We start from the raw sequence: 21,752 nt of genomic DNA on the forward strand, positions 1-21,752 counted from the left end.
GTACGATTACATGATAGTGCATTCAGTAATCATAATGCATGACTGTATTCAGCAATACGTAGGTTTCCGTTGTAATAAAGAATTATGGAAGCAAAGCGTAATGTAAGTCCAAATATCATCAAGCAAGATGGAATAAATGCACTAATTCTGTTCCATACACCAGAAACCTCTTCATTGTATCCAACCACTGAGCTACTGCTACCACAAAACTGTATACATTATCTATATAAGAAATGTCAGCAAAGTCATGAAACTATTGGTAAAATAAGATGAAACGTTTAGTTAAATTATAAAACCATTTATTCACCAAACATTGCAAACACAATATGATACATGTATTTATTATTCTACTTAAATTATGCAAAATCCATTGAAACATTTACCACAAGTCTTCAAATTTTAATATTAAAACACTACAATGATTTAAAGCGAGTATTAAACAATGTCAATGGAAATTTAATTTTAATGAAGGTTTGAACTGGATAAAATGGAACTGTCACTCCACGAACAAAGAAGCTATTTCTTCAGTTGAAATAACTGCATCACCATCTTTATCAAGGGAGGTAAATATTTCAGTTATATCTTCTGGAGACAATGGGTCATCTCCCCTTTCCTGAAGAAAATAAGAATTTATTATTAGAACATAAATATTTTATGTCTGAAATTATTTTTTGTCCAATAGAATTGCAGCATTTAAAATGAATCATAACACTTACTAAACTTAATCAGTGGTGTAAATCAACAATTTTATAAAAAATAATTTCAAACACTAAATTGATTATTGTTAACACGGATTTATATTAATATAAATCCGTGTTGTTAATTACATTGTAGTAAGCATGTACAAAATTAAATTGGTCGAACGGCTGCGTTCTACATGTAGATCTAGACCAATCTTATTTTGTACATGTTTACTAATTAACACTAATTAACCTGTACATAAAGACAGACATTCAATATATTTGCTTTGAAAAAAATGCATGAAAAGAAATGTATACGGAATTATTTTTATAAGACAATATAGTTATAAAATCAACTATTATAATTAACCATCGTCAAATTATATATCAGTTGCACAGTCTTAAGTCCGTGAACAGTTAGGACTGGGAACCGAGTCTTTTAATTTTGAAAGACCCTGCTGCCGTGACCTCCGCATTTCAAGTTTTTGATATGGTACATTTATTTTGATTTATTCATTTCCAATGTAGATCTACTAATTAGGTGATTTTTTCCTACTGTATGCAGATACAAATAAACAGGCTACCTTAATGACTTTTTTTATCTAAGTGTAAAAATGTACTAACCATGCCGTCAGAACTTTTTCTACATTTCAAATAAAACAAGTGACGTGCATCTTTTCGCTATATTTAAATCTGTACCAAACAATTATTTTTATGTGAACGTTGAAATCTACCATATTTTTATGGATAATACCATTATTTTTTGATATGGCATTATTTGTTCCATACCATTATTTTAATCAACGTGCAAGTTGGAAGAAAACAGGTACCATACAGTGTACATGTCTTTTAATCAAAATAAAACATCTACCATACCATTAGAAACTGTCCAAACTGTTCCTTAGTTAGGCAGTCGTCATCATTTAACTCCAAGTTCTGTAGAATGGTTTTAACTGCGTTCATAATATCTTCATGCCTTTCCTGATAATACAGGATAAATTTACAAAATGATATTTGAGCCGCGTCATGACAAAACCAACGTAATGCGTTTGCGACCAGATTGGATCCAGACCAGCCTGCGCATCCGCGCAGTCTGATCAAGATCCATGCTGTTCGCTTACAAACCCTATTACAAGTAGAGAAACTGAAAGCGAACAGCATGGATCCTGATCAGACTGTACGGATGCGCAGGCTGGTCTGGATCCATGCTGGTCGCAAACGCATGTTGGTTTTGTCATGACGCGGCTCATATTTCTATTGGTTTAATGAGAAAGTTTTGGTCATAACCGGCTGGAACAGAAATTAATTGATCATCTTTTGCAAACAGATTGTATGGTACTGATCAGGCTCTATACTGTTGGTAGCTCAATAATTGTATTTTGATACTGAAATCTTTTAAAACTTTGATTTCCAGTTGCTCTAGATTTGTAATAAAAATATTTATTATATACTTATAAATGAAACACTGAGAAATATATATGAAATAACATGCGTATTTTCATTTTCCGTATTTTCACTGTAACAATTTATTTTTCACTACAATGAAACATATTTTCCGTATTTTCACTGGTGTCTTGCCGGACTACTTTCTTTTAAATTCATCCAATACACTAATTTTAAGGGGGAGATTAATATCGTAATGTCAAAAAAGAAAGGAAGTATATAATAAACAGAAAATTCAAGTTTTTTTCTATTAATACATGATTTATTTTCATCTTGTGGTATGAAATCATCATTTTTCACCCGTGGCTTCCGCCACTCATGTAATATTTATTTTCATACCACTCAATGAAATAAATCCTGTATTTATAGAAAACAATTGAATATCCTCACTATATAGCAGGTTAAGGTTTAGAAAATAATCTTCTTTTCTCACCAATATGTGTCGATTAAATCACTGACCAGATTTAGTTTATTGCTGGGCAAGTGATTTTAGTCCAGCTTTTTTCCAATTACTTTCGTAGGTTCGAATCTGAAGAAGTGATGCTTTTTTTTAAACCCTTACGAATTATGATTACAATGACATGAAGAATTTAAGTTTAATTCACCCACCTCTCTATTTCTGTATAGCCCGGCGACTAATCTTTTCAGCTCCTCAAAATCCAAATCCCCATCTTGATCGCTGTCGAATTCATCAAGTTTGTCCTGCACTTCTTTTCTAGACAAATTCAGTCCAAATATTTGAGCCATTTCTAACAGCTTATCAATTTTCAATCCCCCACTTTCCTCCCCGCTTAATTCATCGTAAACTTCTCTCAGATGCGTTTCCTCTTCTTCAGTTAATTCGGCCATTTTTAAATTTTAATCAAATTAATATCGGCTCCGACCATGAAATAAGCTGTGTGATATTTTTAAACAGAATTTTAACCATACTTTAAGTGGAAACAATGTAAAACCAGATATCCAATAAGCGTGTATACCTACAAACAATCAAAACTTGTAATTTGATTACAGAATGCTATGTAGATTCAACTAAAAGTAATGTAAAAAGATATGCCTTATTTTTAGATATCGATTTATCTTTTTTCAAAAAAATGAAATATCTATTTAGATAAGAAACAAAATACGATTTTAGATAATATTAATTATTTAAAAGACTTAATTGGTTAATTAACCTTTTATCATGATGAACTTGTCAATTTGGATAAAACCATTCGTTATTTTAAAGCAGCACGCCTCCAGATTTATGTTAATTTTCATAAAAATTTTGAAAATTTATTTAAAAGTAAAATAATGTGAGGTGAACAAATAAAGTAATTTACATATTGCAATCGGCACTTACAATCCACGAATATTACCAAAAAGTGGCCAACATATGCAAAAACAGCCCTAACTTACTGCGTTAGTAACGCAGTAGAAATATGGTGATAAAATATTGCAAAAATCAGTGTTAAACCGCACATAACATGAAGAATATAACTTGTACCTTGAATGTTTTAACCTTTCTTAATTTTTTTTCTCAATATTGATTTAATTGAAATATTTTGGCTCATCTGGAGGCATGCAGCTTTAAGTGAAAATTTCAAAATACATAACTGACCGAATAGCGTACAGTGCAGGCAACGTACACGCCGGCTGATCTTTGTTTGCGCTGGTTGCAGGAGTCGAACCTGTTACTGCCAGTTGGCTATAAAATGGGTTAATTACTTATGTTTTAAAAGCTATTCTAGGATTACAAAAACTGCCGATAACTATTCTTCTCAAAAGGATATAAGTTTTTTTTCCAGACATCCAGAGTAAAACATAGCCTTTCATCTTTAATTTACATTTTTCTGGCTAGGTTGTGTTAATTTTTGCTAGGCCTTCCCAGCGATATTAAGTCAGAGAAGGGTAATTTGACGGGTATATCATATATACTCGTATTTGCTTTCGGCCAGTCACTGAACGTTAACTGTTTCATACATGTAAAGTGACTTAAACATTTCGTCTTAACTGAACTGTATCAGTCATTCCAGGGCCTGCAAAGAATACGAAATCCACAATAAAAAGATGTTGGGAGAAATGGGATATAAAAGATAAACAGTAATCAATTAAAAATCATCACAAACAAAAACCGACTTCAAGACTACCATTTTACAATGGACCGATTTCACATCCGCTTTCCCAGCTCTATACCTTTTATGTAATTTCATTCTTTAGTAAAATGAAATATATAGGACATTTTTATTGGCAAATATAATTGAGCAAATATAACATATTTTAAATCTTGTTTATCTTGAAAGTAGTTCTTCCGCCCTATGTTGTTAGATACAAGTCGGCAAACATCACATTTGACAGCGTATTGATTTATAGTTCTAGTAAAAATCAAAGCACTGAATGTACTGATGGGGAGGCTATGAGAGAATGTTTCAGACTTATAGTGTCTTTTCTTTTTGCTTAAAATATGCTACCAAAATAAAAAGATATGCACATTGCGCTATTTATCCTTACTGTTGTGTTCAACCATTCATATATATGGTTAATGTGGTTGACTATTCATTTTGTTAATATTTCAGAACATTTCATTGAGGTCTACATTCGGACTGTTAATCATACAAATTTTGAAAAACCTAAACTGTCAATAATAAATGACATACCAGCAAGTATGACGACTGTTCATTATCAGATAACAATAACATTTTACAACTGACGGTTCCTTATCAAAATCACAGGAACTTGAAATTCTATCAAATAACCAATATTAATTATAATATCCAAATATACCCCCTATATACTATAAAAAAAACACAAACACAGGAACTTGAAATTCTATCAAATAACCAATATTAATTATAATATCCAAATATACCCCCTATATACTATAAAAAAATTTATAGTATATAGGGGGTATATTTGGATATTATAATTAATATTGATTATTTGATAGAATTTCAAGTTCCTGTGTCAAAATATTCTAGGACTGTTCATCATAAATACTTTATGTCGTTTTAATATTATTGAATGATAATAACAACTGCAAGTGATGCAACATTTTTATTGAACATAAAAATTATACACGTTTAGATGTACCATAATTGAGATCAATAAGATACTGTCTTGTGATGAATATTAATATTCATGCTCTACGGACAGAAGGTTGTCTTCTCCAGAAGCAAATCTCGAATAAAATCACGTTTCAGAAAATTATTCCCATTTCATTACTGACGGCGTCGGATAATATTAAAGCTAAATATTTCTTGAAAAAATACATATCTGCAAAGCTTATACAAAACTGAATCAACCTAAGTGAAAATTGATCAGGAAGTTATATCTTCTTTTTTTACCGCCAACACTCAACCAACTAATGGTAGTTAATCGATAGCTTGTGTATTTTTAAACCTCACTAGCTTGAAATATATACTGCGGAAAATCTGTTGTTAACAGGGTGTGCGGTTATTACGTAGGGTTTTCCCTGTCGACCATTTCCTGCAAATAGATGAGAACACCGAAGCCGTCAGTGCTATGAATGATGTTATAAATGGCGTGTTTTGGAAGTTTTTGTTGAAACTTCTCCAATTTCCTCTAGAGGCGTGCACGTCGCGGAGAAGGCACACGGAAGGACATAGTCAAGTCATCATAAGTACCAGAGGTGATTGGTTGACCTGTCGTGACTTACTCTGGAGGTTTGGCGCTAATAGATGCCGTTTTTGTTGTCGTCAGTCAGAAAGTTGATGCCTTGACGGTATTGTCGTCTCCTTTACCACCAAAGAACGAAGAATGGGCTTCCAGGAAGAATCTGCTTGAAAAAGACGTCCCAGATGCTATAATCTCGGACATATGGTTATTCCGGCGCCGAGTATAAATAAACTTAAAACACACTCACTTTTGTTGAAAACAAAACAAAAAAAACAACAACACATTTTCTGTAGTAATTTTTCAAGTGTTGTAAAATGAATAAGAAATTCCTCTTATGCCGCCGATTATTTTTAGAACACAAACATAAAAGTTCTTTTTTTTTATTTTTCAAATAAACATTAATCACTTCAGCGCGCGCAAATATCGTTTTCAAATTAAAGTTTCGTAAGATATGTTAATGACTTCCCGATGCTCGACTGTAAGTAATTTGTATATGTATGCGTTTTTTTTTGTTTTTGTTTTTTTAATTAAAGCTTCTTATTCTTTAATATTTTTTATGTATCTCATAATCTGTATTGAAAATTTGAATTTTATTACACATGGACTATCAAATTATGATGTATGCCCTAGAATTGAATAAACTTTCTAAATACACAATACGGGGTCATACTGATCTTTGCGTCTTTCTCTGAAATAATTATTTCTTTGTTAAAACATATTTGACCACATATTTCTGTCAATTAACTGTTCACTTTACTTCCGATTTTTGTTGTACGGAAACACATGTTTCTATTTGTGTTTTCTAATCAATTCGAATCTATAATCAGTTTAATGGGATCACCACCGGGTAAACGACTACTAGGTACTTTGGTCATGTTTTATACCCCAAATATTTGAATGTTTCTATTGGGATTAAAATGAGCATAGTTAAGTAAACAACTGGTTGTATAAATCCCTGACCTGTCTAATTCTAATTATGAGATCAGTGAATATATAAGACTTTCACTACAAAATATTCCTAAACAAAAGAGCACATGTTTAAATTTATTCCTATACAAATAAAAGATCAGAGTAGGGATCTGTCAATTGCCAAATATACTTTTATGTTAAAAGTTTGATTAATGAATTATGTAAGATGAAAATATAAGTATTGCTTTTTCATTTTGCTAATGTAAAATGTAATATTGTGCTGGAATTTTGTCGGAAGGTCCTTATAGGGGTTTTGTAGTTAAATAGTTTCTTTTCGGCGATAATGGTTCAAGAATATAATGTTTCAAACTATATGCTCATCACCATCAGTGAATTTTTAGTTAAATGTATGCAAAATATTTACTAACAGCTATGATATAGCGGTTTATGACCGTTTTCCGCGTACAGCCTCCTGGGGTGTACTAATAAGTTAGTTTTCCTTAGTTATCACGCAAGCATGATCCATGTCTCTGATGTAAGCGACAGTTTACAATTATTTGTCTTTAAAAAATATTAAGGACTTTTAATGGTTTATAACAACAAAAGAACATGCATGATATTGAGAATACGGCATTGTATATACACCGGTCTCAAATATCGTCAGTAAGACCGGTGTACACAATGGAGAATACGGTGTTGGAACGTTCTAGTTAATGACCCGTCATAAACAGTTGGTCGCTGCGTAGTAATTGGAAAATTGTTATCAAGAATAATAAAGAATAATTGCCACTAAATTAAAGCATTTACTTACAAATTTTCATTTATGCTTTTTGTTAAAAAAATATTGATAAAGTTATTATTTTGAAGGGTTTTCATACCAGAACTATTTATTACCAACGGACGTATGCCTAAACCTGATTACCGCGGCAGTATGACGTCACGGAGTAGTGATTTAAACAAAAATCAAGAATTTTTCAGAGAATTATCATCTTTACAAATTGCAGATATGAAATTAAAGAATGAAAATATTTTCATATTGTAAATGTCTGTGATGAGTGATGAGTCAGCTTAGAAAAGATCAAGGTACTATTTTTTGACCTGATTACCGCGGCAGTGACCTGATTACCGCGGCACTAAGATTTGACGAACAGTTATTAACATTGGGTCGGCATAGCCTCCCCAAAAACTATGAGTGAGATTGGAGCACCACACTAAATACACAGACACTATCCAGCGCATGTACTGATCATATATATCGTCACTTTATATATGACCGCGAAATTCAAATATTTATATTGTACATTATGTAGAATAAAAAAAACTTTGGAAACAACACACTATGCATCTTGGTAATTGTTTTATTACAAATAAATGTCTTAAACGAGCGCTTGCAGACAGCTAACACGCGGGGCATGACGATAAAATGCTCGAGTAGTCAAAAGCATGTACACCGTTTGTGTACCGGCCTAGTCAAGCGCTCCACGTAGAGCCGGGAACTCTTCTCGTCGCAAAATTTACTTTCGGTTTTATTCAGTATTAAAATGTGATGTATAAATGTTTATTCTAATTGCATCTAGAAGACAATTCGATATTCTATTGTTTTACGGTAAGGTTTATTTAATTTAAAAAATGTCGAATAAAAAACAAAAATTATATCGAAGAAATATTTTCATTATTTTCTTTGTAAATTTCTGAATACTGTTCGGGTATGTTAGTCGAGTAAAGAAATAAGAAATAAAAAGAGCACCGAAACACGAGGCTATCTGATTTGTACGAGGGGGCGTAGCCCCCGAGTATTAATCAGATTGCCGAGTGTTTTGGTGTTCTTTCTCTTTTGTATCATAGTCAAACATAAAAGCACGTTCCCTGTTGTCACAATATGAAACCCCGGCAAAAATGAACCAATGAACGAACATCTGAATATGACATTTCTGTCGCTTTCCCTTTCTCTGCCGTCACAATATGTAAACCCCAGCAAAAATGAGCCATTCAATGGGCATGCTCTGGAGTGCGGGTAACTAATACCCGCACTCCAGTTAACGCACTGTGCATGTATATGTATACGATTTAACCCTGTAGGCCAGTCATAATAGTAATTATGGTAAAACTAATTCCTTCACAAATGTTTTCACGATTAAATAAAAGATAAGCATTATCTACATTTTGAGAAAAAAGTCCTCAAAAAATCTCCTTGCAGAATCTTGAAAAATCGATCATAAAGATATAGTAAAAATCGATAGTTAAATGTGTCTCTTAAATTACACCATACTTTAATTTTATGCACGTTCGGTGACGTCACGTTTATTGTATTTTCGTTGAAAGATTTGAAGTTACTTCAATTCCAGCATTCCTAGTGCAAAGGTGAGTAATTTTAGTCATTTTTATATTCTTCTGTATAAATTTTAGGGAAAAATATGTCAGTAGATAGATTTAATTGACCACCAATCAATCGATTATGCAGATGACAAAATGTGTCATATAATTTCGCGATTTTAAACACAATTTTGAATGAAGTAATCATTAAAAGAGAGTTTATCTTTTACACACTGTTCTACATTGTTTTCTTTTGTACAATTATCTAAAATGGCACAGAATTAACCACACATCTTACTGAGTATTTAAAAAATGTGTATGCACAAGTTATGTAAATTTTTCTTCTCTACGGAAGCGTGTTGTGACCAAAATCACGAAAATCTAGGGATATTTTTAAAATGTTAAATTTGACTTATTTCAAAAAGTTGGCATGTTTTATGAATTGTGGAAATCATAATTAAATCAAATAATATGTTAACTTGCTGTAAACACAGGAACTTGAAATTCTATCACTATTAACGATAATATGCAAAATATACCCCCTATATACTATAAAAAAACACAAGGAATGAAACGCCTTTTCCCCACCCCAACATAATTTACGCCGAACAAATCAACAAAACAACGGATCAAAATAATCTATCTGGCCATTTCGATAAACAATACATAAATGCATCAAATACCACCGATAACTTTTTTAATTTCGTAGCTATGTAGGAATAATTCAACATTTTCTGATTATTTCCCACGATCTGAGTTTGTCGCCGACTCCATTTCGTGACGTCACTGGATGTTGATTCGAGGAGAATAATATTTATTAAAATTATTTTTAACAAGTTCCAAAAATAACAAGTTTGCAAGTAAAATACTGTCAAACTAGAACAAATGACTGATTTATTTCTTACGGCTGGGCTGAATTTATTTGCTAGGCCATATCAAATAGAGTACTCAAATTTTTTTTAAAACGAAAGTACTATTTCCAAGATTTACCGTTCTTGTTTGGGGTTTCCCTTTCAAATGTATTTATAAAAGTGATTTGTTAAAAAGGTTTTACATGAAGATGTTTAAATCTATTTACATAGGATAATTTGTATAAAAGTTTTATACATACCTGTTATTTTTTGGAACTTATTAAAAATAATTTTAATAAATATTATTCTCCTCGATTCAAAATCCAGTGACGTCACGGAATGGAGTCGGCGACAAACTCAGATCGCGGGAAATAATCAGAAAATGTTGAATTATTCCTACACAGCTTTGCGATTTTAACAAGTTATCGGTGGTATTTGATGCATTTATGTATTGTTTATCGAAATGGCCGGATAGAATATTTTGATCCGTTGTTTTGTTGATTTGTTCGGCGTAAATTATGTTACGTTGGGGTGGGGAAAAGGCGTTTCATTCCTTGTGTTTTTTTATAGTATATAGGGGGTATATTTTGCATATTATCGTTAATAGTGATAGAATTTCAAGTTCCTGTGCTGTAAACAAACGTATTTTGTAATACATAATGCATTTCTAAGCGAATTCCAGCATGCTATATGGAAAAAAAAGACAGCGTATCCAATAGGGTGTAATCAAGTTAAAACTATTACCTATTAATGAGAAGTTGTTACTGGAACTTTATACATTACTTTTACTTCTTAACAGAAGACATGGATTTAAAACCCAAATTATTATGCCAATTATTTGATTCTTTTGTAGGTTCAGTCATATCATAAGTATGTATCTGTGAGTATGGGGTTATAGCAAATCTAAAGATAATTGAGCGTATTCACTTGAAATAGTGTAAAAGAATTTTAAATGTTAGAGCCAATACAAGCAATGTTCGTATATACGGCGAACTCGGCCGTTACCCATTGTATATAAATCGATACGTAAGAATAATTAAGTTTTGGTGCAAATTGATAAATACTGACAATATTTTTTTACGGAAAACATATGAATTAAGTTTATCTGATTGTTATAAAGGTAAAAATCTGGGTATCAAATGTTAAAGAAATCCTAGATATATATGGTTTATCCGAATACTTTTTTGAAAATAATATCGTAGAATCTAGATAGTAAATTATTTCCAAAAATATTTAAACAAAGAGTTATTGATAATTATATACAAATATGGCATTCATTCATCTCTAGAAAATAATTCTGTTTTAGAACTTTATAAAAATTGTAAAGAATTATATTCATACGGAAACTATCTTAACATATTACCTATGGATCCTAGGTTTTACATCACAAGAATTAGAATGTCTGCGCATACACTAATAGTACAAACGGGTAGATATGGTCAAAATAGAATCCCAAGGAGTGAAAGATATTGTTTGTGTTGTAATACTATGGATTTAGAAGACGAATATCATTTTGTTTTGATATGCCCATGCTATGTTGACATAAGGAAAAAAATATGTGAAACGATATTATTACAACTGTCCACCAATGTGTAAATATTGGACTGAATTCTTCTAAATAAAGTTATACTCACTAATCTAGCTAAATATCTGAAAGAATCGATTAAAATCAGGAACATTACTGTTAGTACTAACAACTGAATTTTGATATTTTGTTACAAATTTATACTAAAAATTCAATTTGTGTATTTATATTGTAGTGATGATGCACTATGTACAAATCCAAAACAAAATTGTTCTGTTCTGTTCTTTACAAAGTTTTATATCTTATGTTTTAACTATTTTTATTCTATCATTCTAGACAATTTGGATAAGTCTTATAATCTAATGTCAAAATGCAATAGATTTCACTTATCAAAATGGTTTTAAAACACAAAATTTACTTAAATACTAAGATGACATATTCAAAGAGAAAATTAAAATGAGGTGTTAACAGACCAGCTTCAAATTTGCATTTGATATAGATTTTAATCATATCTTTTCCGATCCTAAACCATTTTATTCTTATTATAACATATTAAATTTGCTTCAATTGTTTTCTTTCTAAATGTTGTGTAGCTTGATAATCTACCCAGTGCCAGTTGTATGTATATTTTAAGTTATGTTTTCCATGTTGTTGTCAGCATTTATAGAACAGTTGTTGTATAATTAGTTAGAAGATGGATAGACACGTGACTTCTACAGTCTACACAAGGGGTAATGGGATGTGAGAGAAAAATGGCTTTTTACGTAGATATATCTTATTGAATGAATAAAAACAAAACAATTGGGTGTCTTTCCGGTTTGTTAATACAACAGAAATTGATATATTAACAACACAAATTTACATCATTGTTTTACAGCATGATTATAATAAATGCACATACAAAAGAGTTTGCTCATACCAACATTTTCTCAGGCGTTTCCCTATCATATCATTTCAATACTATTTCTTTTTAATATCTTTTTGATAATGTTTTATGGACTTTATATATCTTATTTTCAGAGGAAGGGCTAAACATAGTATGGGATGGTTGATTGCAGAAGACAATATTAAGCAAGAGTCCAGCCTTTTATATTTTGGCGAACATAAATCAATCCGTTGATTGGATGTGGCAAGAGTTTTCCATATTTCCAAGTTAGGAGATGCTAAATGGGTTCTGTTTGAAAAGATCCAGCATTTTTGAAAAGCAATTAACAGGTAAATCAAAGAAAACCCTCTATATTTTTAATACACAGTTGGTGTACCAGATTCAATTTTGTGTGCTACTGCATATATAACTTTTCTAAAGGGAATTCACATTTGTAAAAGTGAAATGGTTTTCTTTTAAAAGTGTTTTATTTTTAGTGTCCAAAACTGCAGTTTTCTTACATTCTCGGAATTACAAAGATCAGAGATTTGTTTGTTGGTTTTTATGCCACATCAACACTTTACAGGTCATATTATAACTTTCAAGCTTTACTGGTGAAGGAAAAAGTGTGACATAGGTATTATTTTTAGCGCGTAGAACCACCAATATTCTATAAGCTTAGTTGGGAAAGCTATGTCAGATAATAGATTCCAAAACCCAGGCAGGACTCGAACCTACATCGTTAACACCGTAAGAAGCAAGTGTTTTGAAGTCAGTGACCTTAAACACTCGACCAAAACTTCAAATGAAAGTATAGGTGCCGTTTTGTTCAGTATTTCTTACTTATATGGCACATTACGATGTTTCATAGTTAGCGCTTATTTCAGCCGATAGGCAATTTACACGCTTTAAATTTATTATAACAATATAACATGAAACATATTTTCTAAAGAAGAAAGCTGAGGCACGTTTTTCCTGAGGCTAAACGTGCCTCATTAATGTATGAATTTTTGAAGATAATTCAATATAAAAATATAAATCTAAAAGCACAATCCTATCTTGCTTTTCATAGTACCTACATTTTCAGTTTGACATAAAATTGTTTTATTTTAAAAGCAGAATGCAAAGTTCGCATTTTTATTTATCATCTTATGTTGTAACAATTTTACAGATGCGAAACAATGTGTCTCTGTGAAAAGGGCAGGCTAAAGGTTTCAACAGCACCGGCCGAAAAAGTGGATTTATTATTTCAGGATTGAACAAGGGCAGGGCAATATGTATTTATACATGTGTATCGTTGTCAGACTATATGGATAGTCGGGCCTCGGTGACAAAAATGATGAAACAACATTGTGTTTTTTCAGTGTCTTAACATTCAGAAGATTCATTTTATTTTAAAATGACTTTTTACAATAATTTTTTTTACAAAACTTCCATGGTAAAGTTTAGCATTGGTAAGATATTTACTTGAAGGATTGATTTTCAGAACAGAAATGCAAATACAATGTATATAAATAATAATTATTTGTATAAAATGTATTACAATTTTGAATTATAATATAAATTTAGATAGATTCATACAACTTTATTCTTGGTAGAGCTAACTTGTAAGAATATTTAATGGAATATGACTTAAAGTAAAAAAAAATATTTATCATTAGTGGGTGGGGTAATGTTTTATACCAGTCTAAATGATGATGTATAGATTATGCAGTGTTGCGACTTTTTGAATGTAATCAACATTGCTTGAAGTGTTTTGGATTAAATAAAGCATGTTTGTGTATTAATGTGTTACTTTGTTAATGACCATATTTGCGTAGAATATCAGGATTATTTAATTTCACAGATTTTTCTAATTGAAAACACATGATTTCAAAACATGACATTTTTAGCATTTTATACTTCGAATTTTTTTGAGGACTTTTTTCCTGTAGCAACACATATATAGTAGATAACAAATATGTAAATATCTTTTCTGAAGGAATTTGTTTGAGGTTGGGTCTTATTTTTGGCTAAAATGCCTAGCCTACTGACACATTTTCAACAGAAAGGTCTCCAAACTATGATACAATATGGCCTTATATAACCTGTTTCAAAAACATATTCAGTATCATTTACTTAATATAACATCAAAAGAAATAGAAATTTATTTACAACTTGTTTTTGTTGTATATATGACAATGCATTTAGTATACCACTGATATTTCTTAAGAAAGCGTGGTAATTTTGACAGTTGGCATATGCGGTAACCATGGAAACTGCCCGTTTACAAAAAAACTAACACGTCAACATATATTTTTATTTCTTTTTTTGAATCCACCATAAAATTTTACTATATATATCAAAAATGTAGAAAATTCTACGAAAGAAATTTCTTGATAGCTTTAATAATTTACAGAATTCATGTTTATTTTTCTCAATTTTTGTTTAGTTAAAAAGCATGAAACACTCATTTTTTAAATAAATATGTTCAGATTATCGTTTGTTTTACACATAACCCTTAGATAAAGCATGTTTTTTTTTATAAAATTATGTTTATTGTGTGTATAATAAGCTGTCTTATACGTTTTTATAACACAGTTCAAGGCCGTCGTCGATGGTCCGGCCGGTCCGGCCTTGGCCGGACCAATATTCTGGCCAAAAATGATAAAAAAAAAAAAAAAAAAAACAACAAAAAAACGCATCGCTGATTAGCGATTTGACACTTAACTAGCCCCTTATGCAAATTGCGCGGTAATATACAAACATGACGCGAAGGAACAACTGTACACTGTTTATCGACGTTAACGATCCAAATGTTCCCCGGAAGAGGAAGGCGCCCACACGATTCGTGATTTGGAACGGTGTTGGCTACCACCCCGTTACAGTGCAGGATGTGTTCCGCCCTAAGTATTTTGAAGCAATCGATCTTGCCATGGCCAGTGTAAAAGAGAGATTTGACTGTTCTCTGAGGTCGTTGTGTTGCTTAAGATTTTGTTAGTAATGCCTGCTACTAATGCTACCAGTGAAAGGTCATTTATTTTGACAGTTTTGAGATATACGGTTACCATGGAAACTGTCAATTTTCAAAAAATCCAACACGTCAACATATATTTTTCTTTTTATTTTTGAATTCGTCATTGAATTTTACACAACATACAAAACATTTAGAAAATCCTACGAAAGAAATTTTTCAATATCTTTAATTATTCACAGAATTCATGTTTATTTTTCTCATTCACCTGACGGATACTTTAACGTTTTCATAGTTCTCTATAACAGCTATTTTGAAGTCTAAATTATATAACCTGACCCACGTGGGTCAAGTTGGGAAACCTCCATTTTATTTTTTATAAAGAGAAAAAGTTTTGTTCCTCTGACTGCTTAGTGTTTTCATTTCGATGACATTTATAGAATATTGAAAGAAAAATTCAAACCGTAGAAATGAAAAGTTTGCCACCCTACACTAAAGAATTGAAAAGCATTAACTAGTATTATACCATATGTTACCTATTCAGTTGATATTATGATTTTTTACCGTTATTATAAAGATCGTTGCTTTAATAAGGTTCAAATACGCTGTTTTTACCTCTATCTTCAAGTTACATTACGCTCAATCTGTCTGGTTGAGTTCATTTGACTATACAAATGTATATTTAAAAAGATTGACTATTATAATGGCCATTGAACAATAGTTGATTATGAAAATTGCCAAGGATAAAATATGATTGATAAATTGCCTGAAATATAAAAGGCCTGCCCCACTCTTATTTATAAACGGAGCATTAACGACATATTCCGAAGGATATCTATAGAATTTATTGTGATTCATGTGGGCTAGTGATTATTCACATGGACTATTATCTATAATTTAAAATTGAAACCTATTATGGAAACATTTCAAGTTGTTTTGACTTTGACCTTTTCACCCACCATTCATAATGTTACTTTAATTTATGTTTAACTATGGATCTCTTTTTTGTTATTTCATACTAGGTAATGAGCGTATACGTCAGTTTGCCTCTTTTTTCTCTCCAGATGGGCCCAATATACTTTTTAACCATGCGTAAAATCCAGATATCGTACAACAACTCAACTTCCTAAATGACCAAGGTTAAACGATAGGTCCAGATGGTAAAGGGACACACGGACCTGACGCTGTGCTGTCGATGGTAGACTGGACATTGCAAAATCAAGTTAATCAGACTCCTGCCTTGTCGATACACTCGGTATTTTGTATAGCAAACTATTTACAATGATATAATGGTTTGCAATAGTACCTATTATGGCTAAACTACCATATTACACAATCGGAAATGCATTAGTACAAGGAGTATACTCCTTAAATACCAGTACCAGTACTTGTCAGCTCATGCGGTATATAAGTACAAATACCAGTATTATACCAGTACTTTTATTTTGGAAGTAATTAAGTACGAGTACTTTTACATTTCACCATATTTTGCATACAGACTGTTTAATATAAATTTCCACAACATAGTATTCTTAATGTAAAAGTATAAAGATAAATAGGATAATATACATGTATGTGATAAAACTTTACTCTTTCAATCTTTTATGAAAACCAAAGATGTCCCTTATATATGCAGTACCAGTGCCACATTTTGAGACAGTTATTCAGTACCAGTACATATAGCAACAAAGTAATTCATGCGAGTAATTCAGTGACAGTACATTTGTACCAATACAGTACTTCCAAAATAAATATGCAGTACAATAATGCATGTCTGTGCAAATTAAAAATTTAACTTAACTTGTTCTTACTATTTTCTTCAAAATTAAAAAAATGCATATAGACATATAATTAAAGCATAGTGAATAACTTACATGGAATAAATTGTACTATATCTTATAATATTTCAGGTTGAAATAAGAACCGTTACGATTTTTGTGGCACTTAAAGACTGGACAGAATGAAAATGTCGAGTATCATATGAAAGTACCGGGTACTGATTCAAGAAACCTTCATTTCTTACTTCTAGGAACTCGGCATTCTAAACTGATTTTAACAGTTCCAATGAAAAAATACTGAGTTTCCCAATGAAAAAAACCCATTAATTTCCCAATGACAAAATATGTATCATAAACACTGTAGTTTTGTTAAAAAGCATATATACTAGGACGAAAAAGAAACGCCGGGTACATAAGATATGCAACACATATTTTATTGCTTGGCCTAAAATAATGAAAATCGGTCAGATTTATATAATGCCCATGTCGCCAGAGTTTGCCAGCAATTTCTTGCCAACAGTAACATACACCCACTCGATTGGCCAGCATTCAGTCCAGATTTGTCCCCAGTTGAACATTTGTGGGACGAACTGGATAGGAGGGTAAGGAGACGTCCAAATGCCCCCACTAATCATGTCCAGCTCACACATGCCTTGCATGAAGAATGGAATAACATCCCCATGGCCATGATTAACACCCTGGTGAATTCCATGCATAGACGGATCAGGGCTGCCACAGCTGCGCATGGAGGACACACAAGATACTGATATGTCCGGCCGTGTTTCGCAAAACAAGAAGGGTCATCGTTAAAATGGGGTATTTTTTCACATAATCAGCATCGGAAATCGATTGAAACTTCAACAGCTGGTTCCATACAGATGACATTTCATACAAAAATGAATATAATAATCCAATAATACAATTTATCCCTTAAAACAATCATTATAGGTTACCCGGCGTTTATTTTTCGTCCTAGTATATAATTTCGTAGCAGGTAAGGCTTTTTCATATTTAAAAATAATTTATTTTTTCTTTTAAGGACATGCTCTGTGTTCAGTTGATGTGGGATTTGCACACTTTAAAGATTAAATTCCGTAAGCATGATGTAGAAACACGACAACAGCTGGCCGATGTAACAGAAAAATCGTCTACATAAAAAACAGCGCTGTATGTTACCTTCAGTGGCCATTGGCAGCAATGGAAACCCTTTCTAGATATTTTTCAAGTATAAGGTAAACTTTGTTTATCGCATTCAAATGAAAATGTTTTAAATGAAAATGTTGTTAACTTTAAAGTCGGAGTTGCTGTACCATAGAAAGAGAAAATATCTTATACACGAAAGTGTAAGGGTGTAGTGTTTCTATTAATCGTTTACTAGTAACTTAAATTTACTTTACTTACATTTATCTTATAGCATGAAGTAAAAAAATTCCATACCATATAATAAGAACGTATTCATGGTTCTCAAAGAGTATATTTAAGCCAAATCAAGTAAAACATTTTAACATGAGATAAATTGTATATCATTCCTTCTACAATTAAATTAAATTTATATATTGGGATGGTCTTAATTTTTTATAATTTACAAACTGACAGTGACAGTATGTAAAAATCAGTCACGCGACCATGTTTACGGAGCTGTCTTTTAACTAAAATATTTTTTAATGTGCACAGAATAATATTTAATATTTTTGATTTATAGAAGCATATTAGGAAATACGTTTGGAACAGTTGTCATTACGGATATTTATCGTTTTCTTTTGACAGAACATTCCAGCACATTCGGTTCCAGTCAGGCACACCGGGTGCGGTGATGGCCAGAATAACACGTACCCGATTCGCCGGTCTCCTATCGGTAATTCCCGGTCTCTCCCGGTCTATTTTGACCGGGATTTACTAGTGACACACGTTTATTGTCCGGTCTCTCCCGGTTTTGGAGTAGATGTTTGATATCGTTATAGAACAGAACAGAACAGAACAAATATTTAACAGATAAATATGTTCTTTTCCAAAATGAATGTTTGTCACTTAGTTTGGTTACAATAATTAATAAACACAGATCAACTCTCAAATTTAATAACATACAATTCGAAAAAACAACAACAACAATAGCATATTGTTTATATTATTTATATGAGATAAAAACAACAAATATGTACAATAATTGAGTAAAAAGGTACATCAACTTTGAAACATTTTATATTATTTGTCATCATTAACATTATCATTTGACTAATACTTAACGCCTTATTCACCTTGAAATGAGTCTTATTCCCTATCATCATGTCCAGAAAGATCTGAAAGTACATTCGCGCTTTCATCATCAACATCATCTCTTTGAGCTGCTGAATTTCCCCTGTTATCGTCACTGGCATTTGATGTTTCTGAATTAAGGTCTTTCACAGATACAATTTGTTTAGGCACAGTTTCATCATCAGGGCCAGCCACAGTTTCATCATCAGGGCCAGCCACAGTTTCATCATCAGGGCCAGCCACAGTTTCATCATCAGGGCCAGCGTCTATAAACAACGTTGATAGATCGTAAACTCCGCTGTCACCGTAACTAGATGTACTTGGTAAAGATACAATAGAAAACCCACTATCAGGTTGCTTTTCTTGCGCGCCAATTTTCAACATTTCAATCTGTAAGTCACAATTTCCAATGCTAGATTTACGACTATTGTTAAAATCTTCAGGCTCATTTCTCCGCTTTTTTTCTTTTGTTTCATTTTCACAAGGTCTGTCCTTCCGTTTTGACCTTTTAAGACTGGTTTCCCTTGCTGTTATCTGAAAAGTACTTAGATCAGGAACTTTCTTTTCCTGTGTTTTCTCATCATAACTCACATTATGCTCACTATTTCTTCTTGAATTATTTACCAAATTAGCTTTTGCTTTGTCGTTATTTCCAATTGGTTTGATATCTTCTGCGCAACCTGATGCTCCATTGTTGTCTTTATCGGGATATTTGACTACTTCCCTAGTATTCTTTTCAGATTTACTGTCCGTGTGTATAATATCCCTAGATTCCGCTCTATCTTCAACAGAAGGCTCAGCCTGATTACTTTCTTCTACTTGATGAATATTATTTTCTACATCAGCTCTGCGTCGGTGGCACTTGACTGACTAAGGCTTGACTGACAGATTCTTATGTCTTCACATCTACAAACGAAACTATTCCTGTCTAGATTTATATCATCTTGCAGCATTCTTGCAATATCTGTATGATACCCAGATGACTCTATAACTCTAGCAATGGTTATAATAACATCTTGATATAAACTTGGGTTATTCACTACCTTAAACAATTCATTCCAAAGTCGCTCCGATGTCGTGGGCTGGCCTGGCTGATCTTCCTCGCTCACGATATTAACAAATGGTAGCAAAAGCAAACCATTAGAACACTGGGGAAGATGATCAGTAATCAGAGAAATATTCACTCTTTTACTAAGATTACAGCGAAGACACTGTGATTGGTATGTAAAATTTGAATCATTTAAATGACGATTCAAAGAGGTAAATATACTTTTTACAGTATCCTGATAACGTGTACGCATTCCATAAATAAACATAAGCATCGTGTGAGTGTCTCTGTTTAGAAGCATTAATAAAAGTCTTATTGTGCACTGTGATTCACTGGAACGGGCATAACACAATTCCTCATTGGTAACCATGCAGTTTTCAGTCATGAATGAGTTGTCTATCCGATTCAACTGTACGAAGTTTTCGTACATTGCTCTAACTAGACATGCTCTGAATCGTTGCTCGTCTAAATGACAAAAAAAAAGACGAAAAACAAGTAATGAATGGGAAAACATGTAATGAACGAAAAAATAGCCAATGAACGTTACAAAAACATGCAATAAATGACAAAAAAGGGTAATCAATAAATTTAAATAAAAGCAAGTATGTACCATTCCAAAATCTCAGCAATTCAAATCAAGCTAGCTGATAACAAAACTCTTTTTAACAAGCAAGGTACGCAAAGCGTTGTTGACGGGTGTACTATTGATGATATTCATAATAAATACGAAAAGGCATTTTCATGTAAAAAATCGGATACATGCTCGATAAAGAGATAGTAGTAAGTAACACAATTTTGAGTGACAAAATCTATCCGTCTCAGCTAACATTATGTACATTTATTATAAAATATACTTGGTTAATATCTTGGAATTTATATATACTATATAAAAGATGGAACCACAAATGCTTTAATACCTTCGATAGAGCTTGTGTAATCTCCTGTAACTGTTTCATTCACCCATGTTTCAAAACTCTCAGCTTCAGGATTTGTATCTAGACTCGTGCTTGTCGCGCCTTCATTTTGGGTAGCCTGGAATAACCATGTCGGCAACACATATTGTATACTTTGTAAACTTGGTATATATTCTGCATACGGCGCTAAATATCCAGCAATAAAAGATGGCTGGTTCGTTTCAAGTGTTATCTCGTCTGCGTCTGCATTAATTGGAATATTTACATGAACAAAGTCATGTGTTATTGAATCAGGGTTATCGTCCGTATGCTCTGAAATAGAAGGCTCCGGTCCTGCAGTATTTTCAGCTTGGGAATTGCATACTGTATCGACAGAAAGAACGCTGCACGCGCCATCTACTTCTGTGCTTGAAGTCAATTCCGACATTGTGTATGCCGCTAAAGAGCCCAGCGAATGGAATGCCGGCTGGTTTGCATGAGAGTCTACTTCTTTCTGAAAATTAAGTTAAATCTTAAATATTATGGGTTAAGTACTGTGACAATGTTGATTACAATACTCAATACAAAATCGGACGAGTAGACAGATTTTTAACTATAAGCATTAGCCG

General features: G+C 32.3%; 2 protein-coding genes and 2 long non-coding RNA genes across 4 annotated transcripts; 2 read left to right on the forward strand and 2 right to left on the reverse strand.

The window, feature by feature from the left end:
• Nucleotides 1-546: 546 nt before the first annotated feature.
• LOC132752679 (troponin C-like) lies at nucleotides 547-3,116 on the reverse strand (the record flags this gene model as incomplete). The annotated part of the gene is given in 3 exon segments (XM_060743043.1): nucleotides 547-613; nucleotides 1,557-1,661; nucleotides 2,733-3,116. Coding segments are annotated over 3 exon segments (412 nt in total), but the record flags the coding sequence as incomplete, so codon positions are not given.
• Nucleotides 3,117-8,134: 5,018 nt separating this feature from the next.
• LOC132752681 (uncharacterized) lies at nucleotides 8,135-17,175 on the forward strand. Its single transcript, XR_009628839.1, has 3 exons — nucleotides 8,135-8,250; nucleotides 16,216-16,406; nucleotides 17,062-17,175. It is a non-coding gene; the product is annotated as an uncharacterized LOC132752681 (long non-coding RNA).
• LOC132752680 (uncharacterized) lies at nucleotides 8,933-13,981 on the forward strand. Its single transcript, XR_009628838.1, has 3 exons — nucleotides 8,933-9,005; nucleotides 12,354-12,548; nucleotides 13,370-13,981. It is a non-coding gene; the product is annotated as an uncharacterized LOC132752680 (long non-coding RNA).
• Nucleotides 17,176-18,983: 1,808 nt separating the features above from the next.
• On the reverse strand, nucleotides 18,984-21,665 carry LOC132752678 (uncharacterized). The gene is made up of 2 exons (XM_060743042.1): nucleotides 21,148-21,665; nucleotides 18,984-20,695 (listed from the first exon to the last, which is right to left on the reverse strand). The coding sequence occupies exons 1-2, from the start codon at nucleotides 21,569-21,571 to the stop codon at nucleotides 20,019-20,021; spliced, it is 1,101 nt and encodes a 366-aa protein (XP_060599025.1). The 5' UTR covers nucleotides 21,572-21,665; the 3' UTR covers nucleotides 18,984-20,018.
• Nucleotides 21,666-21,752: the final 87 nt, after the last annotated feature.

The sequence above is a fragment of the Ruditapes philippinarum genome, unplaced genomic scaffold (assembly GCF_026571515.1).
Source record: "Ruditapes philippinarum isolate M1 unplaced genomic scaffold, ASM2657151v2 ctg15407_1_1_1_1, whole genome shotgun sequence".
Taxonomy (NCBI): domain Eukaryota; kingdom Metazoa; phylum Mollusca; class Bivalvia; order Venerida; family Veneridae; genus Ruditapes; species Ruditapes philippinarum.

What these genes read in the sequence shown, in the direction of transcription:
- LOC132752678 (XM_060743042.1), bottom strand. Translation starts at nt 21,571, where the DNA reads ATGTCGGAATTGACTTCAAGCACAGAAGTAGATGGCGCGTGCAGCGTT. An exon ending in TTACACAAGCTCTATCGAAG is followed by an intron (nt 20,696 to 21,147) that starts GTATTAAAGCAT and finishes TTTGTCATTTAG; the next exon opens with ACGAGCAACGATTCAGAGCA.